Source organism: Geotrypetes seraphini, chromosome 12 (assembly GCF_902459505.1).
Source record: "Geotrypetes seraphini chromosome 12, aGeoSer1.1, whole genome shotgun sequence".
Classification (NCBI taxonomy): Eukaryota; Metazoa; Chordata; class Amphibia; order Gymnophiona; family Dermophiidae; genus Geotrypetes; species Geotrypetes seraphini.
Window position 1 is genome coordinate 55,393,033 of NC_047095.1, and position 23,067 is coordinate 55,416,099.

Here is a 23,067-nt window from a genome sequence, read left to right on the forward strand (position 1 = left end):
TAACTGGTTAGCCCCGAACAAGAGATTTAATTTAGCAGCAGCCATTTCTTGCCGGTAAAATTGATTTGAATATTACTCTTTAATTTTTGTGGACCCATAGGCTTCACAGTAACAAAGCAACCAGTTCTATATTTCTTTTTAACAGTCAAAGTAGAAATTAGAGAATGACACGGGAAAAAAATGTCCCCGTCACCACCCCGTCCCCGGCCCACCATCCTCTGCATCGCCCCGTCACCACCATCCCTTTCACCGCTCTGTCACCGCCACTGCCATCCCATTCACCGCCCCGTCACTGTCCCTGCAGCATCCATATAAGCCTTAGTACTGTAATATTTAGCTTATTCCTTTCTTATAAATCAAAGCTCCTGCTGCTGAACTAGAGAAAGAGATGTTCAGCTGGCAGGGCTTTGTTTATAAATTTTTATCAACACAACTAATATACTACTTTATCCTAAAGCAAAAAATAAATAAATAAATATAATTTTTTTTTCTACCTTTGTTGTCTGGTTTCTGCTTTCCACATCTTCTCATTCAATTCCTTCCATCCACTGTGTGTCTTCTCTCTGCGTCTTCCATTTGCTGTTACTGTGCCTCTCCCTTCACCCCCCCCCTAAATTGGTCTAGCACTGATCTTCTTCCCTCCGCTCCCCCATAGTCTGGCATCTGTCTTCTTCCCTTCCAGCATCTTCTCCCCAGTCTGTCTTCCACATTTCCCTTCAGGGTCTGTTCCTCTCTACCCTCTTTCAATGTCTGTTCTATTCCTTTCCACCACCACCCTTCCCTCCCTCCTTTACCATCTGTTCCTTTCTACCACCCTTCAGCTCCTCTCGCGTGGCCTATCTATCTACCTCCCTCCCTCTTATTTTCATGGCAAGTTGCAATGTAATTTGTGCAAGCCGCTGGAGCCTGCGAGTTCGGTCCCTGTCCAATCCCCACAAACCATCTCGCTTCCTATTTTCCCCATTTCTAATATCTCCCCTATGTATCTGGCATTGCCCCCCCCCCTGTGTCCATATACCATCCCCAAGGCATGTCCCCTTTATGTCTCTGTCCCTATGCCCCATGCACATAATTTCCCCTCTTTCTGTTACCTTCCTGTGTCCAGATTTCCCCTATCTTCCTCTTCCATACCAGTGTGTCTCTTCTTTCCAACCCCATCTAGCTTCTTTCCCTCTTTCTTCCCCCCCCCCCCCCATGCTTCCAGCATCTGGCTCACCTGCCTGTCTTCCCCTTTCTTTCCTGCTGTGGGTTTCTTTCTTTCCCTCTTCATCCCCTTGGCCCAGAATTTTTTTTTCCTTTCACTCCCTCCTTCCTAGTTTGAGCCAGGAACACACGCGATTGCGCGGTCCAGCAGCCCCCACCGCCCCGATCGCAGCATTTAGCCATCTCCCTCCCTCCACCTCACCTTAGTTTGCAGGCTTTCTTTTTCGGTGACCCGCAGGCTTTCAAAGAGCCGCGCACGCGCGGCTGCTCAGTGTTCAATCTTCTGCTCTGACGCAACCGGAAACAGGAAGTTGCAGCAGAGGAGAAGATTGAACAACTCCAGCAGCCGCGCGTGAGCGGCTCTTTGAAAGCGTGTGGGTCGCCGAAAAAGAAAATCTGCAAACTAAGGTGAGGTGGAGGGAGGGAGCTGGCTAAACGCTATGATCGGGCGGGTGGGGGCTGCGGAGACCGCGCAATCCTTGATGCCTCACTGCAGAGACAAGACCATTCACCGCTCCATGGGGCGGTGAATGGCCTTGTCCCCATCCCCGCAGCGACTGCGATTTTTCTTTCCCCGTTTCGGCGGGTTACCCGCGGCTAGCCGTGGGTAACAACCACCGTGTCATTCTCTAGTAGAAATATAACATGTCAAGATAAAGCAGAAAATGTTGCCAGAAATCATAGCCCAAGTATTTTTCTTTCAGACCAAGGTAAAACATCCATTTTATTCGTGCATGTCAAAGGTGAGCTTGCAATTAGCCATCCAGTTCCTCTTTCAGACCTATCTCCGTACCAAGAAAAAACTCAGGTAAGAAGCAGAAGTGATAGAGATGACTACTGGAACTGAGCAAGTTATTATATTAGTCTGTAAATGCTGTGGCATTTTCCATGTGATTTTGTCAGGGTTATATTAACCCCCCCCCCCCATCAGCATTTTTCAGTATACTTTTCACTTAAGCGTCCTGGGCCATCAACCTTTTGGATCCACCATAGAGCTTAGTCACTTGGGGGTCTTTTTACTAAACTGTAGTAATAAGTGATCTTAGTGTACCCTTACACAGATTTTTTTTCTCATGCGCTAAGGCCATTTTTACTGCAGTAGGAAAATGGTTGGTTTTCTATTTTATTTTATTTTATTTTTTTAAAATTAATGGCCATGTGCTAATGTTTCCATTAAAAATAAAATTATCACATGAGCACTTATTAACACCTATTTTGTAGGTGGTATGGGGATCATGTTGTAATCTGCGCTAACCAGTAATGTAGCTGCAGTAATTGATTAGCACAGGAACACCCACCCTCCCCGACATGCCCCATCTAACAAGTAAATTTTAAAAATTAGTGGTGCCTCGATTAGCATTTTAAGCTGTGTATCCCCAAACTGTGTCCCCTTTGCCATTTCCTTTCAGGAGGTAAGAAGTAGGATTTAAGGGCAAAGTTCATGGTAATCTAAAAGTAATCAAGATAAAATGTGCTTATTTTCCTTTTGCATGTAGTGATGTGAGTAAGCTGCATGGTCGGAAAATGCCAGTGCATGACTTGACCTAGAGTTCAGTCTCTCCAATAAATCTCATGACATAATTTTCACATGTTCCTCAGTAACACCATATGACTTGACGCTCTCTGACCTTCTTCATTGTGCTGTGTTGCAGGGTAGACACAGAAGAATGGATTGCTACCATCGAAGCTTTGCTTTCTAAAAGTTACGAAGCGTGTCAGTGGCTGCTGGAATATCTTGTCTGCTCAGAGGGACGTGAACTTGTGAAGTTAGTACCACACCCTTTTTCCAGTTTGATTCTAGCTGTTCCTGTGTGTGTTTTGTGTGGCCCTCATCAAGGACTCTCTTCAGTCTCACTGCATAGGGTTGTGTTTTCCTTCCATTCATGTGCTCCCACACAACACCTGCACAAATGTCTTGTACAGTTCCTGATTAATTCTGTGACTGGGCGGATCCAGAGTGCCTGTAACACATGCAGATAAGGCACGTGTGTAAGTTTACTGGTAAGAACGCAGCTCCTACTTCAAGACTGTGAAAACACTATTTCAGCAATATTTAGACGTGTCCCAGCCCAGGTAATTAAATAATTTCTCTAGTTGCTAGGAACCTATTTCCCATTAGCTGTTTATAATACTGAATTTAATCTTAATTTATTATGTTTAACCGAACAGTGTTTTCCCTTGATACCTACTTATGTTAATCGAGTTGAGCTCCTTGCAGGAGGTGATGGCAGTATATAAACTTAAGTTTTAGATTAGATTAATAATAATAATAACAGCTTATATACCGCAGTACCGTGAAGTTCTATGCGGTTTACAAAAGATTAAGCAAAGGTACAAATTGATTGACTTTAAGAAGGGTGGAAGAAAGAGAATTAATAGGACAGGAAATCCATTGTTGAGGAGAGAGTGATCAATAGGACAAGTTAATTGCTATTGAGGGGAGAGAGATGAGTGGATCAGTTGTCTTAGATGCTTTAGGAACAGGTGTGTTTTTAGACATTTCCTAAATTCCTCATAGGTAGTGGGCGAAAGCAATTAATCTAGGTCTTTACCCCATGATGCTGCTTGGTGTGAGAGAAGATGTTCATGGTGTTTTTTTCAGTTTGTAACCTCTCACTGGGGGGGGAAACGAAGTTGGAATGTGAGCTTCTCTTGTGTCTGTTGGCTGAGAAGGAGAAAAGGTCAGTTATGTATTTAGGGGCAAGTCCGTGTAATGCTTTAAAGATTAGATTTATACCAGTTTGAAAAATGTGATTTACTTGTTGCAATTTTAGTCTTTATGAAATCGTATGAAGCATGGGGTATAGGACACAAGCTGTTTTGGAAAGGCCTTTCACAGTTTAGTCCAGCCTGTGCAGATCTATATTGAACATGTTTCAGATGAGAGACCTTGTATTGTGGTGTCTGAATAATCTCACCCTTTCCTCTTTCACAGGCCTTATAACTTTTTTTTTTTAATTTATTTATCAAGTTTCATCGTCATTTTTACAGATAATAATAAAGAAAGGAAAAGTTACAGAAAAATAAAATATTTCAAGTATTATTCACTATCTCCTCTAGTCCACATAATGGGAGAATATATCATGATATTAACTAACCAATACATTCAAACATAATCATGATTTAAAAAAATCAAATATTTATGGTGCATCATAAATCTAAACTCCAAACTATTATTAATTCAGATGGCGGCCTTACAAGTTTCATGAACTTGTAAAAATTGTTCCAGTTGAATAGAGTCCCAGTATACATATTCACTTTCTTTAAATTTCACTAGGCATTTACATGGAACATTTAAGTAAAATGTGGCTTCCAAAGCCAACACCCTTGATTTCAAAGCTAAAAAGGCTTTTCTTCTCAATTGTGTAGCTTGGGCCACATCTGGAAAGATCAATACATTATCTCCACAAAATTTAAGAAGCTTATTCTGAAAATAAGCTTTCATAATTAAAGATTTATCTATCTCTCTTGCAGAGGTTATCAATAGGGTAGATCTAGTTTGGATTGTGTCCTGTGAGTCTTCCAGGAAACCAGTTAGATTAAACTCTATCTGTTCCAACTGGTCTACACCCAAGTCTGCAGGACTTTTCTTTTTCTGTGGGATATAGTAAAGATTTGTTATGGACAATTTCTCTGCGTTGGCCAGCCCCAATACTTCCTTAAAATATTTCTGAATTAAAATTTCTGGGGACAATAAATGAGTTTTTGGGAAATTGGCCAATCATAGGTTTTTTGCCCTTAAGAGGGCCTTATAACTTTTTATGTGAAATTCTGTCAGATGTATTGCAAAGAAATACTGAGACTATCCAGCAGATTTAATTTACCAAGATAATATGGACTGAATCGAGCATCATGAGTTTGCACAGCACTGTAAAAAGCAGCTTTTTTGCAGGGTTCCTGTCCCAGAGAGCTTACACTTTACACTATACCCATAAGACCATCAAAAATGGCATTGGAATGAACATTGAGCATTTGAAAGAAGCTGTGGAAAACAGGGAAGCATGGCAAGGACTGGCCTACCGAGTATCCTAAGGGTCTGACACGACTGAATAGATAGAAGTAGTACTAAGACCACAGTAGGGTTGTTACAAGAGCCTTTGCATCTGAAAACAGTTTTTCCTTCCTGTAACAATCAGTCATTACTTCTTAGGTGGAGGAGAGATCAGAATTCAGGAGGTACAGCGTGATAGGTTGATAGAAACACTTCAAAAAAAGATTAATATTAAAGCATTCCTTTTGGGTTACTGAATGGATGTAAAGTTTATCAGTTTACAGCCAGGAAACGGAACATTTATTATACAGGGGGAAAAAAGAGCAGGAAGCAGGCAGTCTTTGTCCATCTCTGGAAGAGCAGCTGGGAATTTTATTGGCAGAAGAAATGGCCTGCTGAATATGGTTTGTATGGTGTGATTATAGGATCACCCTCTTGGCTCAAGGTTTCAGCCCTACCCCAGATGTGCCAGAACATGATTAGGCTTCAAGCATGCAGCCTGGAAGGAAGAGCTTTCATTAGCTTTTTGAATCAGAATTACTCTTACACTTGGTTTGCTCTCACAAAAATGATTTGGGTTTGAACAATCTGTGGTATATAGTAATATTTAGCATTCAGAGAAGGCAATTTTAGAAGCCAAATTCTACCCTTGGAAAGTATGTTATGCAGCATTTGCTATGTCATATATAAAAGTATACATAGAGAGTGATCCTGTGTATACTTTTATAATATATAAAGTAGGTGTTTCCAGGGCTTGAGAGTTTGGGTTTTAATGTGTAAACTTCAAAGTATACAAGTATAACTGGCAACGCTTATCTGTTTATACCTATTCTGGAGCACACATAACTAACTGTTCACATAAGAATTGCCGCTGCTGGGTCAGACCAATGGTACATCCTGCCCAGCAGTCCGCTCACGCGGCGGCCCCAAGGTCAAGACCAGTGCTCCAAATGAGTCCAGTCTCACCAGTTTAGCATGAACTTGTCCAACTTTGTCTTGAAACCCTGGAGGGTGTTTTCCCCTATAACAGACTCCGGAAAAGCGTTCCAGTTTTCTACCACTCTCTGTGTAAAGAAGAATTTCCTTATGTTTGTACGGAATCTATCCCCTTTCAACTTGCCACAGCCAGGCGCACATATAAGCAGTGATTTTAGGAAGGGAAAAGTATGTGTGCACTTTCTTTTTCTAAAATTGCTGCATTTTAGAATTACAGTGGTACCTCGGTTTACGAGTGCACCGGTTTGTGAGTGTTTTGCAAAACGAGCAAAACATTTGCAAAATCGGTGCCTCGGAAACCGAGCATGGCTCGATTTACGAGCACCCCCCCCCCCCCGGCAATCCGGCACCCCCCCTGCCTCGAACCGGCACCCCCCCCGATCCGGCACCCCCCCCCCCCGCCACAGTCCGACATCCCCCCCGACACAATTGAGCACCCCCCCGCCGCTTCTTACCCTCATCTGGGCACTCTTGAAGATCGGCCTACTCGTCTGCTGGGCCTTGAGCATGCTCAGATGCTCAAGGCCCAGCAGACGAGTAGGCTGATCTTCAAGAGTGCCCATATAAGGGTAAGAAGCAGCGGGGGGGGTGCCCAATTGGGTCGGGGGGGATGTCGGATCGTGTCGGGGGGGTGCCCAATCGTGTCGGGGAGGGTCGGATCGTGGCGGGGGGGGTGCCCAATCGTGGCGTGGGGGTGTCGGTTCAAGGCAGGGGGGGTGCCGGATTGCAGAGGGGGGTGCCTGATTGCAGGTGGGGCCTTCGAGGGGAGCAATGCCGGTTCTCGGGGGGGGGAATGCATCAAAGCGAGTTTCCATTATTTCCTATGGGGAAACTCGCTTTGATAAACGAGCATTTTGGATTACGTGCATGCTCTTGGAACGGATTATGCTCGTAATCCAAGGTACCATTGTATTCCGGCTACATTCATTATGCAGCCTATAACCCCATTGGCTGTCCTTCCACAAAATATTAGCTTCAGTTAAGAAGTTGCAGAATCAAAGAATACAAAAGTAGATTTTATTCTCAACTGAACATGTTGATGGAGAGTCTTGCAGCTTCATTGCTCTGTGACTGTAAGATGCAGTTCTGAATAATCACCACAGAGTCGGCAGCTAGTCAATCAGCAGCAGCAGGGGAGAGTGTGATGCAGTGATTAAAGCTACAGCCTGAGAAAATGCTTGAGTACCTGAATAAATTCATATAAACCTTGGGAGAACAGTATAGACAATTGAATGAATGAATATTACATAGAGATATTAAGTAAAGAATGACATGGAGACAAATTTTTCCACGTCCCCATGAGAACTCATTTTCCCATCCTGTCCCCACGAGTTCTTTTCCTTCCCCTGCCCCATTCCTGCAAGCTCCGTCCTCATCTGCACAAGCCTCAAATACTTTAAAATCATAAGCAAGGCTTGTACAGTTAAGGCAGAACTTACAGGAATGGGATAGGGACCATGACAAAACTCGCAGAGATAGGATGGGGAAATTGAGTTCCTGCAGGAACGGGGAAAAATTTGTCCCCTTCACTCTCTAGCATTAAGCACTGTATGACACAGTTGGTTTTCTCTGGAATCTTCTTCCCAGTTTGGCATAATCCCTCACTTTCCACCCCAACAATCAGACCAATCATCAGGGGGTTTGCAGTTGCTCTCAGTACTAAGAAGGAAGATAAAGGGGTGATAGCGACACAAAAAGTCACTTTTCATCATACCACTATTGCTTCTTTTTTCCCCTCTTACTTTTTCTTAACCTGCCAGTTCACATAAAGGTCGTAAGAGCCACTGATTTCTCATTTGTACTTATTTTGACTTTTTGGTGCATCAGTCGGGCCTTAACCCGACTGAACTCTGAACAGACTTGTGTAGGAATGAGCCCAGGTTATAAGTTATCCTCCTTTTTTGCTTGTTTGTTTTCCAGGATTTTTTTGTTGGAGTGCTGTGTAAGGGAAGTACGCATGGCCGTTGCCATAGTTCTTGAAAAAACTTTAGACAGTGCCTTGTTTTATCAGGACAAGGTCAGTATATCTTTTGTACACCCAACAAATGCAAATTTTCTCTACTTTCATCCAATGGGACTTAGATGGTGAGGTTGAGTGGTTGAAAAACCTTAGCTATCCATTTGACAGATCCCAGTGTAGCTTAAAAACTCTTTGCCTTGGTTAAGAACTCTCATCTGTCTCTCAGGCCTTTGTTAGGCCATCCCAGGAGTTCTGAACGCTGCAACGTTTCCCTGATATGGTTCACTAAGGGTCGTGCCCAGTATTATGGAGGAAAACATTTTACTATGAATGCAAGGCAGTGTACTCTACAACTACACATACAAACATTCTATCTAAGCAACAACTGAATCAACTGTGTTCACAGGCTCCTGTCATAGTAAATGTGTTTCTGTTACACAAAGCATACGAGTCCTGACAAGTGGGTTAAGTCCCCCAAATTACAAGCTGTTGCAGAAAGAATCAATATGTTTTCTTCAGCCAAGCCTCTTTCCTCAGTGAGCTGTACTGCCTCTCTCTAGTTTTTCCTTTTGCAAGCGAACAAGAAAGCAAACTTTCTCCAGTGGAAGATCCAAGTCCAGAAAAGCCGAATTGGACACTTTAGTGCAACTGTGGCTAGAGAAAGAGCTGCTATATGTGTACCCCCCCCCCCCCCCCGGCCGGGTTCTCCACAGATAGCTCTCCACCCAGGTTTGGTCATTTTAGTAGCTCCAAATTGGACAAGATGGCCCTGATACACGGCTCTAGTGTGTTTGCAAAGAGACAAAGGTCTCAAATTACCAGTACATCTAGACTTACTGTCACTTTGTCCAGTACCTATGGAAAATTCAGAATGCTTTGGTCTTATGGCATGGCTCTTGAGCACACAGCTTTATCCAGGAAAGAGTATTCAGAGGGCGTTACTGCTGCTCTCCTTAGAGCTAAGAAGCCGGTTTCGGTCGCAGCATATGCTAAGGCTTGGAAGACATTTCAACTTTGGTGTGCTAAGGACAATGTGGAATCCTTGAGGGCTCCGATTTCGGTAGTCCTATCGTTTCTGCATGCTGAATTCGAAAAGGGTCTTGCAGCTGGGTCTCTCAAGGTTCAGGTAGCCAGCCTGTCATTTTTCAGAGTCAAATTGGAAAAGGATTATCTGGCTTCTCATCCAGATATAGCCAGGTTCTTGAAGGCAGTGCTCAGACTCCATCCTCTTGTAGGATAACCTTTTCCATCATGGAACCTTAACATTGTGTTGTAGGGTCTCAGTAGGGGCTCCATATGAGCCTTTACAAGACATGTCTCTGCTGGATCTGATGGTCAAAACAATCTTTCTAGTGGCTATTGCCTTAGCAAGGCGAGTCTCAGAGTTGTGGGTATTATAAATTTATTGTTTCAAATGCAATTGAGAGTATGCAAATACCATAAATGTTAGTGGTGGTTGCACTCAGATAGGTGGCTTGGCTGTTCCACCTTTTTATATGATATGTTTTGATTAACATTATACATTATACTTGTTACAGAGAAGAACAAGAAGTGTCTTGTTGGGGAAGTTCCCCGTACCCCTCCTTCTTATGTTTCCTATTATAGTGGTTACCAGATGCTTTAGTGCAAACTGAAGAGAGGCAGTACAGCCTACTGAGAAATGAGGCAGAGCTGAAGAAAAAGTATTGATTCCTTCTACAACATCTCGTGATTTGGGGGACTTAATTCACTTGTCAGAATTTGTATGATATGCTGTGTTAACAGAAAGGTGAGGTAAATACCTAATCTTCCCTTAACCACTTTTCAAGTTTATCACCAAAAATGATCGACCTTCTCTGAACCAGATTCCTGTATATATCAAGAAATGACCGGACAGAGACATAAGTTTCTCACATCTTTGAACAATAATGCTCTTACTGCTGGCATTAGTTAGAAAGTTGCCCAATAAGAACAAACATTGTGTCAGGTTTAGAGTAAAATGTCAAAAATTCTGTGAGCAAAGTTACAAAACCATCAAAAGGAGTGGAATAAAGTCACCTGTGGTGGTAGGCTGACCAGTGAAATTCCTAGAGCCTTAGCCCCAAATCTAATTTGTTACATACCTTGAGATTCCAGTTGTACGCTGTTGGCTAATATTTTTTTTCTGACTTGGCTTTTGCTTTGTTATAGTTGAAAAGTCTTCATCAGTTTGTGGACATGCTGCTTGGCCTACTGGACAAAGATGTCCCAGAAAACTGTAAAAACTGTGCTCAGTACTTTTGCCTCTTCTATAATTTTGTACAAAAGGTAAGGTCATATTCTGATTTTGTTAAATTAACTTTCTTGGAGATATTGGGGAGGAGAGAGTCATCGTGGTGACACCTAATGACTGAATTTAGGGCCCATGATTACATCATTCTAGATGGGGCCTGGATGTATTAGCCCCCCACCCCCACCAAGCTGGAAGAGGCCTTGATGTTTTACCACCACCCCCCCTCCACCCCCAGCTGATGACTGCTACAATATTGACCAAGCTCAAAGAGCTAGAAAGGGATATCAAATAGAAGAAAATCTATGTCTTGTTGAGATAAGCAGTAGTAGTGGTGGTAAAATTTTGAGACACCATGTCACAGAGAAGAAAACTGTAGGACAAAAAGGGAGGAAAAAAGCTTCAAGTCAGATAAGTGGCTCTCAACCAAGTCCTTAAGATAAACCTAGCCAGTTAGGTTTTTAGGATATCTACAATGAATAAATAAATAAAGATAATGCATCAGATAAATTTGCTTGCATTACTCCATTGTATGTTATCATACTTATGCATATTCATTTTCAGTAACTTGAAACCTGAGTGGCTGCAGTAGCATTTCAAGGGCGGCTAGTGCCTGGCATCCCCCCCACCCCCAGCAATAGGGGGAAGATCTCTTAAATACAATCCCCATGCTCCTCCCCCCCAAACTTTTAGTCTTTGCTAGCAATGAGTCTGCCCTCTAACATAAAGAGGCATGATTGTGGCAAGGAGATTCCCAATCAGCTGATCCGGCAGGCCAAGGCCTGCCATCTCAAGTGATCAGGGGAAAAATACCCCTGCTGCGATCAGCTAAGCAGCTGCAGCAGGGGATCTCCCCAAAATGTACAGTGAAATCAGCAGGAGGGATGCCCACTCCCTCCTGCTGCCATGCCCTGACATCCCCATCCCCGAAGCAGCCTGGCAGGAGGTATGCCCACTCCTTGCCACAGCAGCCCAGCAGAAGGGATGCCCACTCCCTCCTGTTATCACCTCTCTGGAACCCCGACTCCCATGGGAATGGCCTTAGGTATCTGGCTATTCGAAGTCTTAGGCCACTCCCACTGCCTGCTGGAGGAATGCTTTAAGCCCCTCCCCAGTGCATCCCAAAATGCACTGGGGAAAGTCTTGCCATTTTGGAGTGGTGGGCCTGCCGGCCAGAGGGAGTAAGCATCCCTCCAGCTGGACTTTCTTGTAACAAGTATGGAGGGAAAGGGGTTAAGGTTCATGAGGAGTCTCGGAAGGAGGGCTTGGGTATCCCTCCTGCCGGTCTTCAATGGGAGGTGGTAGGGGTTCTGGGGAGGTGGCTGCAGGATGACATGGGCATCCCTCCTGCTGGGCTGCTTCGGGGGTGGAAGGGGTTGGCAGCAGGAGGGAGTGGGCATTCCTCTTGCCGATTTTACAGGGGGTACATCAGCTGGTCATGGCGCAGGTTTATTTTTCCCCCAATCAGCCGATCCACGGCTTCGGGGAGGCCTGCCGGCTGAGCTGATCAGGAATTCCTTTGCCGCGATCTGCTCAGCAGCCGTGTCTCTTTGAAATGTAGGCCACTTAAGCTCACCCTAGGTGAAACCACGCCCATCCTTGGGTGAGCTTAAGTGTCCCTGTGCATCTTCCTGCACCTGCGACAAATGGCTGTAGGGTAGGCAGCCTACCTTAGGGTTTGGTTTTTTTAAACATGCGTCCCGATTGGCTGCCAGAAGGTGGTAGGATGCCTACCCTGCCTTCAATCAGGACACCTGTTTAAAGAATCTACCCCAAAATTTATAGCTATAATAACAAGAAATTTTCTATTAAAAATGCAAAAATAATAGCAAATTTTTAAGAAAAACAGAGCTTTATGTATTCTGTAATTTTGAGCAACCCCAGGATGGGCATTAAGAATGTTTTAAAGTTATTTTCTGTTCAAGCACAATTAATTTCATAGGGAAAACTTCAATTTGCACAGTTTTTCCAACTTTAGGTTTTTCTGAACAACCCTAATGTGTATAGATTATATACATAAGAATCAGCCGAGTTCTGTGGAAGATGCAACAAAAAACTTTTTGGTGTGGTTTTCTTTGGTTCACATTTTTTAGGAGATTTAAAAGCAAATTTATTAAGACTTGGATTTGGCATTCAGAATCCCATCAGTAATGATCCTAGTATAATTCTGCTACAGTTTGGCTTTGGTAGTTGCTGCCTTGCAAGGAAAGCATGATTTCTTAGTTAGAATCTCTCTTATTAGCAGGGTGTGAGAGCCAGTGACCTGCTGCTCCGACATTCTGCTCTTAAACACATAATCAACTTTCTGCTTGGTCCCAATCGGCAGAATAATCAGGTAATTTCAACATTTTGGTTTTCTATTGTGAAATTCAGTTTTCTTAAGTAAAACATGTCTTTATTATTGGAAGCCCAGTAGCCCGTTCTCACACAGTAGCCAATCCAGGTCACTAGTACCTGGCTAAGACCCAAGGAGTAGCTATATTCTAGGCTACCAATCCAGGGCAAGCAGTCATCCCTTGAAAAATGCTTATAGAATAAATGTACCTCATGGATCCGGCTTTTGTGATGCAATAAAGGTTTTGTGGTCCAGACAAGAAACTTAGATCCAAATGATTTTGTGAACTGTCTTCTCTTGAATGCACAATTGCTTTCAATCATGGGAAACATGGGGCCCCATACACAGTAAAGTCTTATAGGGCTATGATTATAATTCAAATATAAACCAACCTGAATATAAACCAAGGTAACATAAACCAAGGTAACCTTTTTTCCCTAAAAAGGAGGAAAAAAGGTTGACTTGAATATAAACCAGGGGGGTTAATATTCAAGGGCCCTGCCCTGCTAGGCTCTGCACCCTGTTCCCCCTCCCTGACTGCTCCATCAGGTTCTGCATCCAGCCCCCTTATTTATTCCCACCCATGCCAGTCTCTGCATCCAACCCCACTCCCTCCCTGCCAGGTTCTGTACCCTGTCCCCCCTCCCTCCTGATGACTTGCAGGCCTCCACTGGGCCTGCCATGAGACTTGGTGGTCCAGCAGTGGCTAAGACAGGAGTAATCCCTCCTGCCTCCTGTCCCAGCCAATTCTAAGAATTTTTACCTCCCTCCCGCCTCCCCTGCGTACCTTTAGTATCTCTGGTGGTCCAGTGGTGAACAATGGCAGGAGCGACCTTCCTTCACTCTTGCCCATACAGAGCTGCTAGCTGATTGGCTGCCGTGAACTTGTGTGCCATTTAGGGAGCGGTGCAGGGCCAGGCGGAAGCTCTCAAAGCTCGCTCCTGCCTGCCGCCCCAGGTGCACCCTTGGCTGCTAACCACAAGATCGGAAGGAGGGGTTTGAGCTCGGAAAGCTCGTTCCTCCTGCCTATACACCACTGGACCACCAGGAAAAAGGTACGTAGGGGAGGGGTAAAAAATTGTTTGTATCGGCTGAGACGGGAGACGGGAGGGATCCCTCCTATCCCGGCCTACCACTACACAACTAGAGGGGGAAGAAGGACAGGGCAGGAAGAGGGGACAGGTGCAGAGCCTGGCAGGGAAGGGGGTTTACAGAACCTGGGAGGAAAGGGGGCTGGTTACAGAGCCTGGCAGGGAGTTAGCGGGGCTGGGTTCAGAGCCTAGCAGGGAAAGGAGCTGAGTTCAGAGCCTGGTAAGAAGAGGGGGGGCTGAGTACAGAGCCTGGCAGGGGAGTGCATGAAGGAGGGGACACTGGGTACAGATTCTGACAGGCCATGGCCCTTGAATATTAAGCTCCCGTCTTATATTTGAGTCAACCATTTTTCCTTCTTTTTTTTTTTTTTTTTGGGGGGGGGAATGGGTGTCTTGACTTGTATTCGGATCGACTTATATTCTAGTATATACGGTATTCCCTGGAATAAGCAGTGGCTTTCCCCAGACTATACCAATTTGGGTTTTTTTCTCCAAACCATTTTTAAACCCAACTATTCTAACTGCTTTTACCACATCCTTAAGCAGTGAATTCCAGAGTTTTAGTTGTGTTTTGGATGAAAAAATAAATATATTTTCTCCTATTTGTTTAAATGTCTATATAGCTGGATTCCTAAGGAAACCAAACTTCAGTGGCCACTCTTGGTGCAGTGAGTAGGCTGTGCTAGGAGAGAGATATAATAAAGGAAAATCTTTCCAGGTAATTGTGAATAATTGAGCTAGAAGCACAAAGAAGTGGAAGAAAACTGCTTGAGCAAAAAAAAAAAAAAATCAGTTTCAAAAACTGCATAATTCTGTGTAAAACAGTATTAAGCCACAGCTGGCACCTTATGACCTTGCTTTCCTGTTCTGCTTTTTTCTTTCCTTTTGAGTAGAATCGCAGGTGGAGCTCTGCTCAGGCTCGGGAGTTTGGATTCCTTCACAGTACCGTAGCCCTTCTCATCCTCTACTCTGACATCTCCTCACAGAGGACTGTAGGTAAGGGCTCTTACCATCTACTTCCACTTGGTCACCAAAGCAATTGAAGAATAGTATCATCAACCTTCTGTGAGCACCATGTCTGTGCATATACTGTAAATATACCTTGAAGGAGTACTGTGGATTTATGTATGTATGCACAGGAACAATAGCATCTAAGGAAATTCTTTTTTACAGGAAGGGTGATGGATGCATGGAATAGTCTCCCAGAAGTGGAGACAAAGAATTTCTGAAAGTGTGGGACAGGCATGCGGGACTTCTTAGGGAGGGGAGGAGATGGTGGATGCTGTGGATGGGCCATTTGGCCTTTTTCTGTTTGTCATATTTCTATGTAGCAACTAGATTATGTCAGTACAGTCAATGTAACTCATTACAAATTTCAAAAGTGGGCCAAATAAAAAGGTATAAACCACTTAACCAAAGTGATGAAGATCAATAGGAAGAGCATTGCACAAGGATGGTGCAAGGTAGGCAAAAAAGAACTTGCAAGTCATGTCCAAATCGAGATGGTCTATATGGAAAATCCAATCAGTAATATATCTTGAGGTGTATATATACAAAGTTCAATGAGCTAATAGCAAAACCTTAAGTGTTGTGATACAATAAAAGTAACCAGTGTTTCTCTAAGGTCAAGCATTGGACACTGGGGCCATATTGACATCAAGAGGGCCTCTCCCTTTCTTGATATCAAGTGTTGATAGTGGCCTTTAAGACCAAGCATCCTCCTATTCTTTCCAGTGGCGCGAGAGGATTCGTCATTATCCTCATCAGTGCTGAGGAATTCCAGTGCTATGCTATGTAAAATAATGCACAATTTTGCCATTTAACGTTTAAGAAGTAAATAGTCCTCATTAAGAGGTAACTATCGTGAATGACTGTGACTTATTTATTTATTTTAAAAAAATGATTATTTGGTCAATCTAGGCAGTTACACTAAAACATACACACAATAAATTCTGTTACATAAACATGGGAGTCTGTATGTTAGGTGATCAATCTGTGCTTGTGAACTGTTTGCAGAAGGATGTCAATCACATTTTTCAGCTCCTTCTCCTTCACTAGTGGAGTATAGTGCCCTCTTCAGTTTTTCCTTCTGCAGGTGAACTGAGAAGGTGTGTTCTCTGGAGACAAGCGGGGGATGTGCAGGCATACTTGTTAGTCTAGGACTTCACCAACAAGTATGGCTGCATTCTCCTGCTGTCTGGAGAAAACAAAGTTGCTTACCTGTAACAGGTGTTTTCCATAGACAGCAGGGGAATGCAGCCACACTTATTGATGAAGTCCTCTGATTGATCATAGAAACAGACGGCAGATAAGGGCCACGGCCCATCAAGTCTGCCCACCGCAATAACCCTCCCCTACCTTTCCCTGTGAAGAGATCCCACGTGACGATCCCATTTTGTCTTAAAATCAGTCACGCTGCTGGCCTCAATTACCTGTGTGTCTGTGCTCTCCCTTAACTATGGTAAGCTTTGAGCATCCTGGGCATGTGCAGAGGAACCCTATTTCTAGAGCCCCTTCCTTCACCCTGTCAGTTTTGTCCCTAGCAATGAAGAGAGTATTAAGTTAGGACATTCCCCTGCTGTCTACGGAGAACACCTGTGTGCTGACTAAGTCACACTGTACAACCTTGATCTCTGGTTTTTGTGCTGAAAGCAAGGGCTCCTCTGAGTTATATTGGCGCTGTAAGAGGTTCCTATTCAACCCCTAATTCTGTAATTTTCGTGTCACCAGCCAGACTCTGAACTGATTGAATAGTTTCTTTAATAATGAAGCAAAAACAAACTTACAATTAGATGGATTCAATGCAGTTCAAGCCCATCACGTATTTTCTTATTCGACCAGCACATCAGAGTTAAGCTGGGAGTGTCCACCTTATGGAGATGATACCGTTCTCCAGACTTAGATAAAAGCCTAAGCTGTGTTAGATCATTAGAACTAAAGGGTGGAAAAACGTGGTGGGAGAATAATGCTACACTCAGGTTCTGATCTAGCCATGTGCTCTGCAATATGGCCACTGCTCTCCCCCCACTGGAGAAGGAGGCGGGGTTGTGCTCTGTGGAAGCAGCATAGCTTCTCAGGGAAAGCAAGGCCCTCTGGAAATTTAAAGTCCACAGATCACATATTACTTATACATCTATTACAAACATTATTAGGCACACGGGATCTCTCAGAGAGAGAAATAGATAATGGTTACTGTGGATGGGCAGACTAGATGGGCCCTTTTGCCTTTATCTGTTGTCATGTTTATACAAGAAACTGAGCAAATACCCACATAACATGGGGGCAGAACAACATCACAGCTCTCCAGATTATAGAAAAAAGCATGATAATCTGCAATAAAGTAACAAAAATGATAGAAAGTCAAACTGCAGGTTGAGCAGATTCCTGAATTGTTACAGAGCTGATTGTGTCAATTTTTGATGGGAAGATAACTAATCCCCTCCCCCCCCATTTGGAAAAGGTCACTAGTGGAGTTCCTGAGGGATCTGCACTGGCATCTGTTTAGTTTAATATATTCATAAATGATCTAGAGAAAAGAGCAATAACTGAGGTTATCAAATGTATATATTACACAAATATATTCAAGGTTGTTAAAGCAGCAAAGGATTGCGACAAATTGCGGTGTGTATTTATTTATTGCAAAGAATTCTACAGAGGAAAAAATTGATTTTACTCTGGAAATATAACAGATGAAACGCCTTCTCTTCTTTAGCTCCAAGTGGCTTCAAACTGTGTCAGTCAAATAGCATTAGCTCATCAGGGCCTCTGCTGCCCCTCCATGAAGAACTGGAAGCCCTGATGTTCAGGCCTGAGAGAAAACCTTATCTGCTTGAGGTAAGTACTCTTCTACACCTGACATGTTGTATACTGCACAGCTTTCTGATTCACACAGAGGGTGTCCACTCTGAATTTATTTCAAACTTTCTTTAGTTAGTAATTCATGGTTACTAAGCTGCTATTGTGGCTTGTGAAGACATAAGGCAGCTGCACACACAACAAGGTGTCCATTATAAGATTTTCACAACAAACTAAAAAGCAAATCAGTCCCAGTGGAAGTAATCCAGTTTATTAATAGCAAACATCTGACATGGCCATGTTTTGCCCACAGGCTGCATTAGGGGTAATAACTGCAAGGAATACTCGTATGTTAGCACGAACCCTGGTAATGAGCCAGAAGTGCTGCCAGTGTAAATGAAGATAATCTGATTTGCTGTGTGGTATGGAAGTGATAACTAGCTGTTATTACCCCTGACACAGCCTGTGGGCGAAACATGGCCATATCTGATGTTATTAATAAATTAGATTACTTCCATTGAGATCAATCTGCTTTTTTAATTTGTTCCATATTTTATGCCAGATCGCTGCATTTAATTAGTGTTGCTTGCCATTATAAGATTTTGACATATTCCTCAAGTGCTTTATGAGGCAGAGGTGTGGTATCTTCAGTACCCATGGAAGGCCTTAGTCATATAATAAACATCTTGGGAATATATAATTGTACATACAGTCTCGTCTGAGATCAAAAATAGAAAGCCTTCACCTATACAGTTTTATTAAAAGTTGAATTTAAAAATTTGCCTTAGAACTAGTGAATTTAAAATAATTCAGTTGGAAATTAAATTTATTCAGAGATCTCAATTTCATAAAAAATGAAAAAAAAAAAAGACAATTCTATAAGCTGGTGCGGGTCGGAGAGGGAAGAACCATCGGCTCAGTTGTGATGATGTGACGCGTGTATACTGTATGTACTCGTATTGCAAGACTTTGCTTGTTTAGAACAGTCACTTCACTCTTGCAGCGTGGTTAGATGTAAGGTTTAATTTACCTTTGTTTAATTCTCTTCTTGTATGTATGTCTGTGGTTTAGGTGATGTTTGCCATGCGGGAGCTCACTGGGTCCCTGTCTGTACTCATTGAGATGATTGTGTACTGCTGTTTTTGTAACGAGCGCTTTTCCATCACTGTGCTCCATTCCATTAAGGTAAGAAAAAGCTGCTTGGAGCAAGTGGCATGCTAGAGCAGCACCACAGATCTTCCCTATAGTCTACTTCTGAGCTTTCATCTTAGAAGAAAGCAAAGCAACAGGAAATCCTCATGTTAAGTATGGAGCTGTAGGATTCTCTAATTAAATACTTGCTAGAAAGCTTTTCCTCTGCTGTTAACTAATAAAGCTACTTCTGTTTAAAAAAAAACAAAAACTGAGTGCCATGTCCAGTGCAGTAATTCAAATGTACCAATTAAACATTTTATTTTATTTTAGACTATTTTAAGCAGCTGTCTCAGAACCCTTATCTTCTCCAAAGGCAGCTGTGTTGATAAAGAGTGGCAAAATAAACCCCACTCGTGAAATGTGACCTCTCACATTAACGGTGTGAACCAAAGCAGTCCCAGTGCATAGAAAATAAGTGGTGTCATGGGGGCAGGGCGGCAGGTGACTTTTAAGTCTGATAACTTGAATTTTGGAATTGGTGGAAGATTAATATATGTGACCAAACTATTGCACAGCATACAGAGAGTTCAGCTTTCTTTTCAGTGGCAGATGGTTTACGCTCCTCTGCCGTCAGGTGGAGACTGAGAACACATTGACTTTTGGAAATAGAACAAGTGGACTATGCAGTTTTTTTTCTTAATCATCATAAATGCTAAATATTTCACATACAGTATATAACTTTTTTATTTAGTTTGTGTGGTGCAGTGGTTAAGGCTACTGCCTCAGCACCTGCTCCTTGTGACCCTGGGCAAGTCACTTAATCTCCCCATTGCCCCAGGTACATTAGTTAGATTGTGATCCCACCGGCACTGTCAGGGAATAAATTCATGTAAACCGTTCAGAGCTCCCACGGGAGAACGGTATAGAAAATTGATAATATCTAATAAATCTAATAGATGTTGGCATTGTCATCTGGAAGTTGGGACGTTAGATTATTTATTATACTGTTGCCCTCTGATACTAAAATTTTGGAGATCAATTTGGGATCAGGTTAATGATTTATTAGAAAATCCAGTTGCATTATTGTATGATACCATTTTATTTGGAACGTCTATGAGGGCAAAAAGTCAAATTTCGGCAAAAAATAATAAACTTTTGTTTATAATGACGGGGGTTGCCATGCAGCTCATTTTAAAGAATTGGAAAAATTGGGATAGATTAAGTTATTCATTCTGGTGGGAATCCCTATGTTATATCTTCAAAATGGAAAAGTTTATGGCCATTCAGAAGGGTTAATATAAAAAATTTATGGAAGTGTGGGAACCATTAACTAAATATTGTAAAGATTAATCTAATTGTATAATTGTGGAAAATGTGCAGATCTGGGGTGGGGGTATGTTTTGGCATTTGTTAAGAAGTAAAGAAGGGTTGATTATAAGTATTTTTTTTTAAATCTTTATTCATTTTCAAATCAAACAATAAGTTCACAAAAATATATCATAAAAATAATTTCCATATAGCACTATAGTATCTAACACATAAATCTAATAGTGTAAAATCCCCATCCACCCACCCTTCATCACATTCTCAACTAAAATGGAATATACTATATTATACAACATATTATAACATATTGTATTAAATTACATTCCAAATCCACCTTCCCCCTTGAGTGTGCTAGATAAAACTAAGAATGAAAAAGAAAAGGAACAGAAAAAAAATAATGTCTATTCATCACAATAGTTTTCCAATGACCCCCATATCTTTACAAAGTTATTATATGTCCCTTTTTGTACCGCTGTTTTGGATTATAAATATTTTTGTGAGATGTTTTTAAATTGGAAGGGGATGGGAGAAAATAAGTCATCTTTTTTTTAAAGTATATTGTAATGATAATAATGTATGTAAATGCATCATTCATTGCGCACAATTGAAGTTTCAAAAATGAATAAAGAATATTTAAAAAAAAAAGAAAATTGAATACATAAATAAAATTATGCCAGACCCAGACAACTGCAACAATTTCAATATTTCTGTTTAATGTTCAGAATCAGCTGGAAACAGCTCCACCTCATGAGCTGAAGAACATGTTCCAGTTGCTTCATGATATATTGGTAGGTAAGCCAAATGAATGTTTTTGAATATTATTTATATATTGCCTCTTCCCAGCAAAATGATTCACGTGAAGAATGTACAGAGCTGGCTTTAATGCAAAGAGAATGCTAAATGTATGTAAACCATGTTTGATTGTTGTCTTCTCGAACATTTAGGGCCACACAAAACATTGGGCTCCTTTTACAAAGCCGCACTAGCGGTTTTAGCTCACGCACCGGATTAGTGTGCGCAAGCTGAAAATCTACCTCCTGCTCAAAAGGTGGCGGTAGCGGCTAGCACGTGGGGCAATTTAGCACGCGCTATTCCGCGCATTAAGGCCCTAGCGTGGCTTTGTAAAAGGAGCCCTTTGTGTTAGATATTTGATATACTTATCCTTTATTTTTCAAATGTCCTGTTTGTGAGTGGAGAACATTTGTGGAGATTTCTCTCCTCCCCTGGAAAGAAGTTCCCCAGTTCAAGTTGCTATAGATCCATTTTCTGTAGTTAATCTTTGGGTGACTCTGAGGAGCTATTGCTTTGACAGAAATGTGCACTACCTGTACTGCCTATCTATTGTAAAAGCTGGAGCAGAGATATTCATTTTGTGTTCTAGGGCTGCCAATGTGTCAGGTTTCAGGATATCTCTAATGAATTTGCATGGTTGCAGCCTCCATTGTATGAAAATTTTTTATGCTTTCTCATGTTTGTTAGGGATTTTTATTTATTTTAATATTTTATACACTGCTTATAGCCTAAGCAGTTAAAGTATTTCTCCCTATCTGTCCTGGTGAGCTTACCGATCTTGAAAATATAGACAACAAAGGCAGTTAGACCATAAGGCTTATCTAGTCTGCCCATCCATACCATCTAACATCCCTTCTTCCCCCTCAAAGATCCCACGTACCTATCCCAAACTTTCTTGAACTCGGATACAGTCTTTGTCTCCACTGGGAGGCTCCTACAAATTCACCAACCTTTCCATGCAGAAGTATTTCCTTAAGTTACTCCTGTGTCTCTCACCTTTTGCCTTCATCCTATGTCCTCTCATTACTGAGCTTCCTTTCATTTGAGGGAGATTTGCCCCCCCTGTGTGTTTGTCTTTATTATATCTCCCCCCTCCACCTTTCTTCCAAAGTATACATATTGAGATCTTTAACTCTGAGCCCAAATTCCTTATGACAAAAAGACAACCTTTTAGTAGATGACCTCTGGATAAACTCCATCCCATTTATAGCTTTTTCAAGATGTGGCCTCCAGAATTGTATACAGTATTCTAAGTCTCTGGTGATATTTAATTTATACAAAAGCATTATCGCCTCCATTTTCCTTCTGGCCATTCCTCTTTTCACCCAAGCATACTTCTTGCTTTCATCTTCATCTTCTACCTTAAGATTATCACAAACGATTGCACCCAAATCCCACTCCTCTTCATGCAATACCTCATCCCTAAATTGTATTGTTCCCTCTGGTTTTTGTACCCAAATTCATTATCCTTCATTTTTTTTTTTTAGCATTAAATCTTAGCTGACAGATTTTGGACCAGTCTTCAAGTTTTCACCAAGTCCCTTCTCATGTTATCCATGCCATAAAGGGTGTCTACCCTATTGCACAATTTGGATTATCCACAAAGAGGCAAACCACCTAGAATTCCAGGGATAGAGCAGCGTAGTAAATGTTATAAAAAAAAATAATAAAACTTACTAGACGGCCCTTTCCTCAAAGTATACTCCATTTACCAAGACCCTTTGGTCATGGTGTCAAACTTAGATTGTGAATAGGGAATGATACAGTGGTTGTAAGCCGCCGAAACGGTGACAAAAAAAAGGTCACTGCGAGTATGAAGACAAGACCATTCACCACCCTGTGGAGTGGTGAATGGTCTTGTCTCCACAGTTAAAGGAGTGAGCACGTGCGGTGAACGAGCGTGCGGTCTGGTAGCCCCCTCTCTCCCATCGGTTGTCCGGCCAAGCATCTCCCTCCCTCCCTTTCCCTTACCTTCTCTTTGTGGCGATTTCTATAAGGCTATGTGTTGTATTGCAGCCGGAGCATTAAAGTCGCGTCACATGTGGCTGCTGGAAATGTCTCCTCTGGCGCAACTTCCTGTTTCCGGTTGCATCGGAGGAGACTTTTCCAGCAGCCAACGTGACACGACTTCAAGGCTCCGGCTGCAATACAAGGCCTTAAAGAAATTTCCATGAAGAGAAGGTAAGGGAAAGGGAG

General features: G+C 42.3%; 1 protein-coding gene across 3 annotated transcripts in view; it reads left to right on the forward strand.

Annotated features, from left to right (window-relative positions):
* Nucleotides 1-23,067, forward strand: part of USP24 (ubiquitin specific peptidase 24) — a 245,365-nt gene that overhangs the window by 201,904 nt on the left and 20,394 nt on the right. For 2 of the 3 annotated variants that reach the window (XM_033915761.1, XM_033915762.1), the window contains exons 53-61: nucleotides 1,908-2,011; nucleotides 2,856-2,969; nucleotides 8,111-8,207; nucleotides 10,320-10,436; nucleotides 12,641-12,733; nucleotides 14,718-14,820; nucleotides 17,537-17,658; nucleotides 18,691-18,804; nucleotides 20,802-20,867. In XM_033915761.1, the coding sequence (XP_033771652.1) occupies nucleotides 1,908-2,011; nucleotides 2,856-2,969; nucleotides 8,111-8,207; nucleotides 10,320-10,436; nucleotides 12,641-12,733; nucleotides 14,718-14,820; nucleotides 17,537-17,658; nucleotides 18,691-18,804; nucleotides 20,802-20,867 (930 nt within the window). The remainder of the gene's footprint in view (nucleotides 1-1,907; nucleotides 2,012-2,855; nucleotides 2,970-8,110; nucleotides 8,208-10,319; nucleotides 10,437-12,640; nucleotides 12,734-14,717; nucleotides 14,821-17,536; nucleotides 17,659-18,690; nucleotides 18,805-20,801; nucleotides 20,868-23,067) is intronic. The other variant, XM_033915763.1, reaches the window with a different exon arrangement.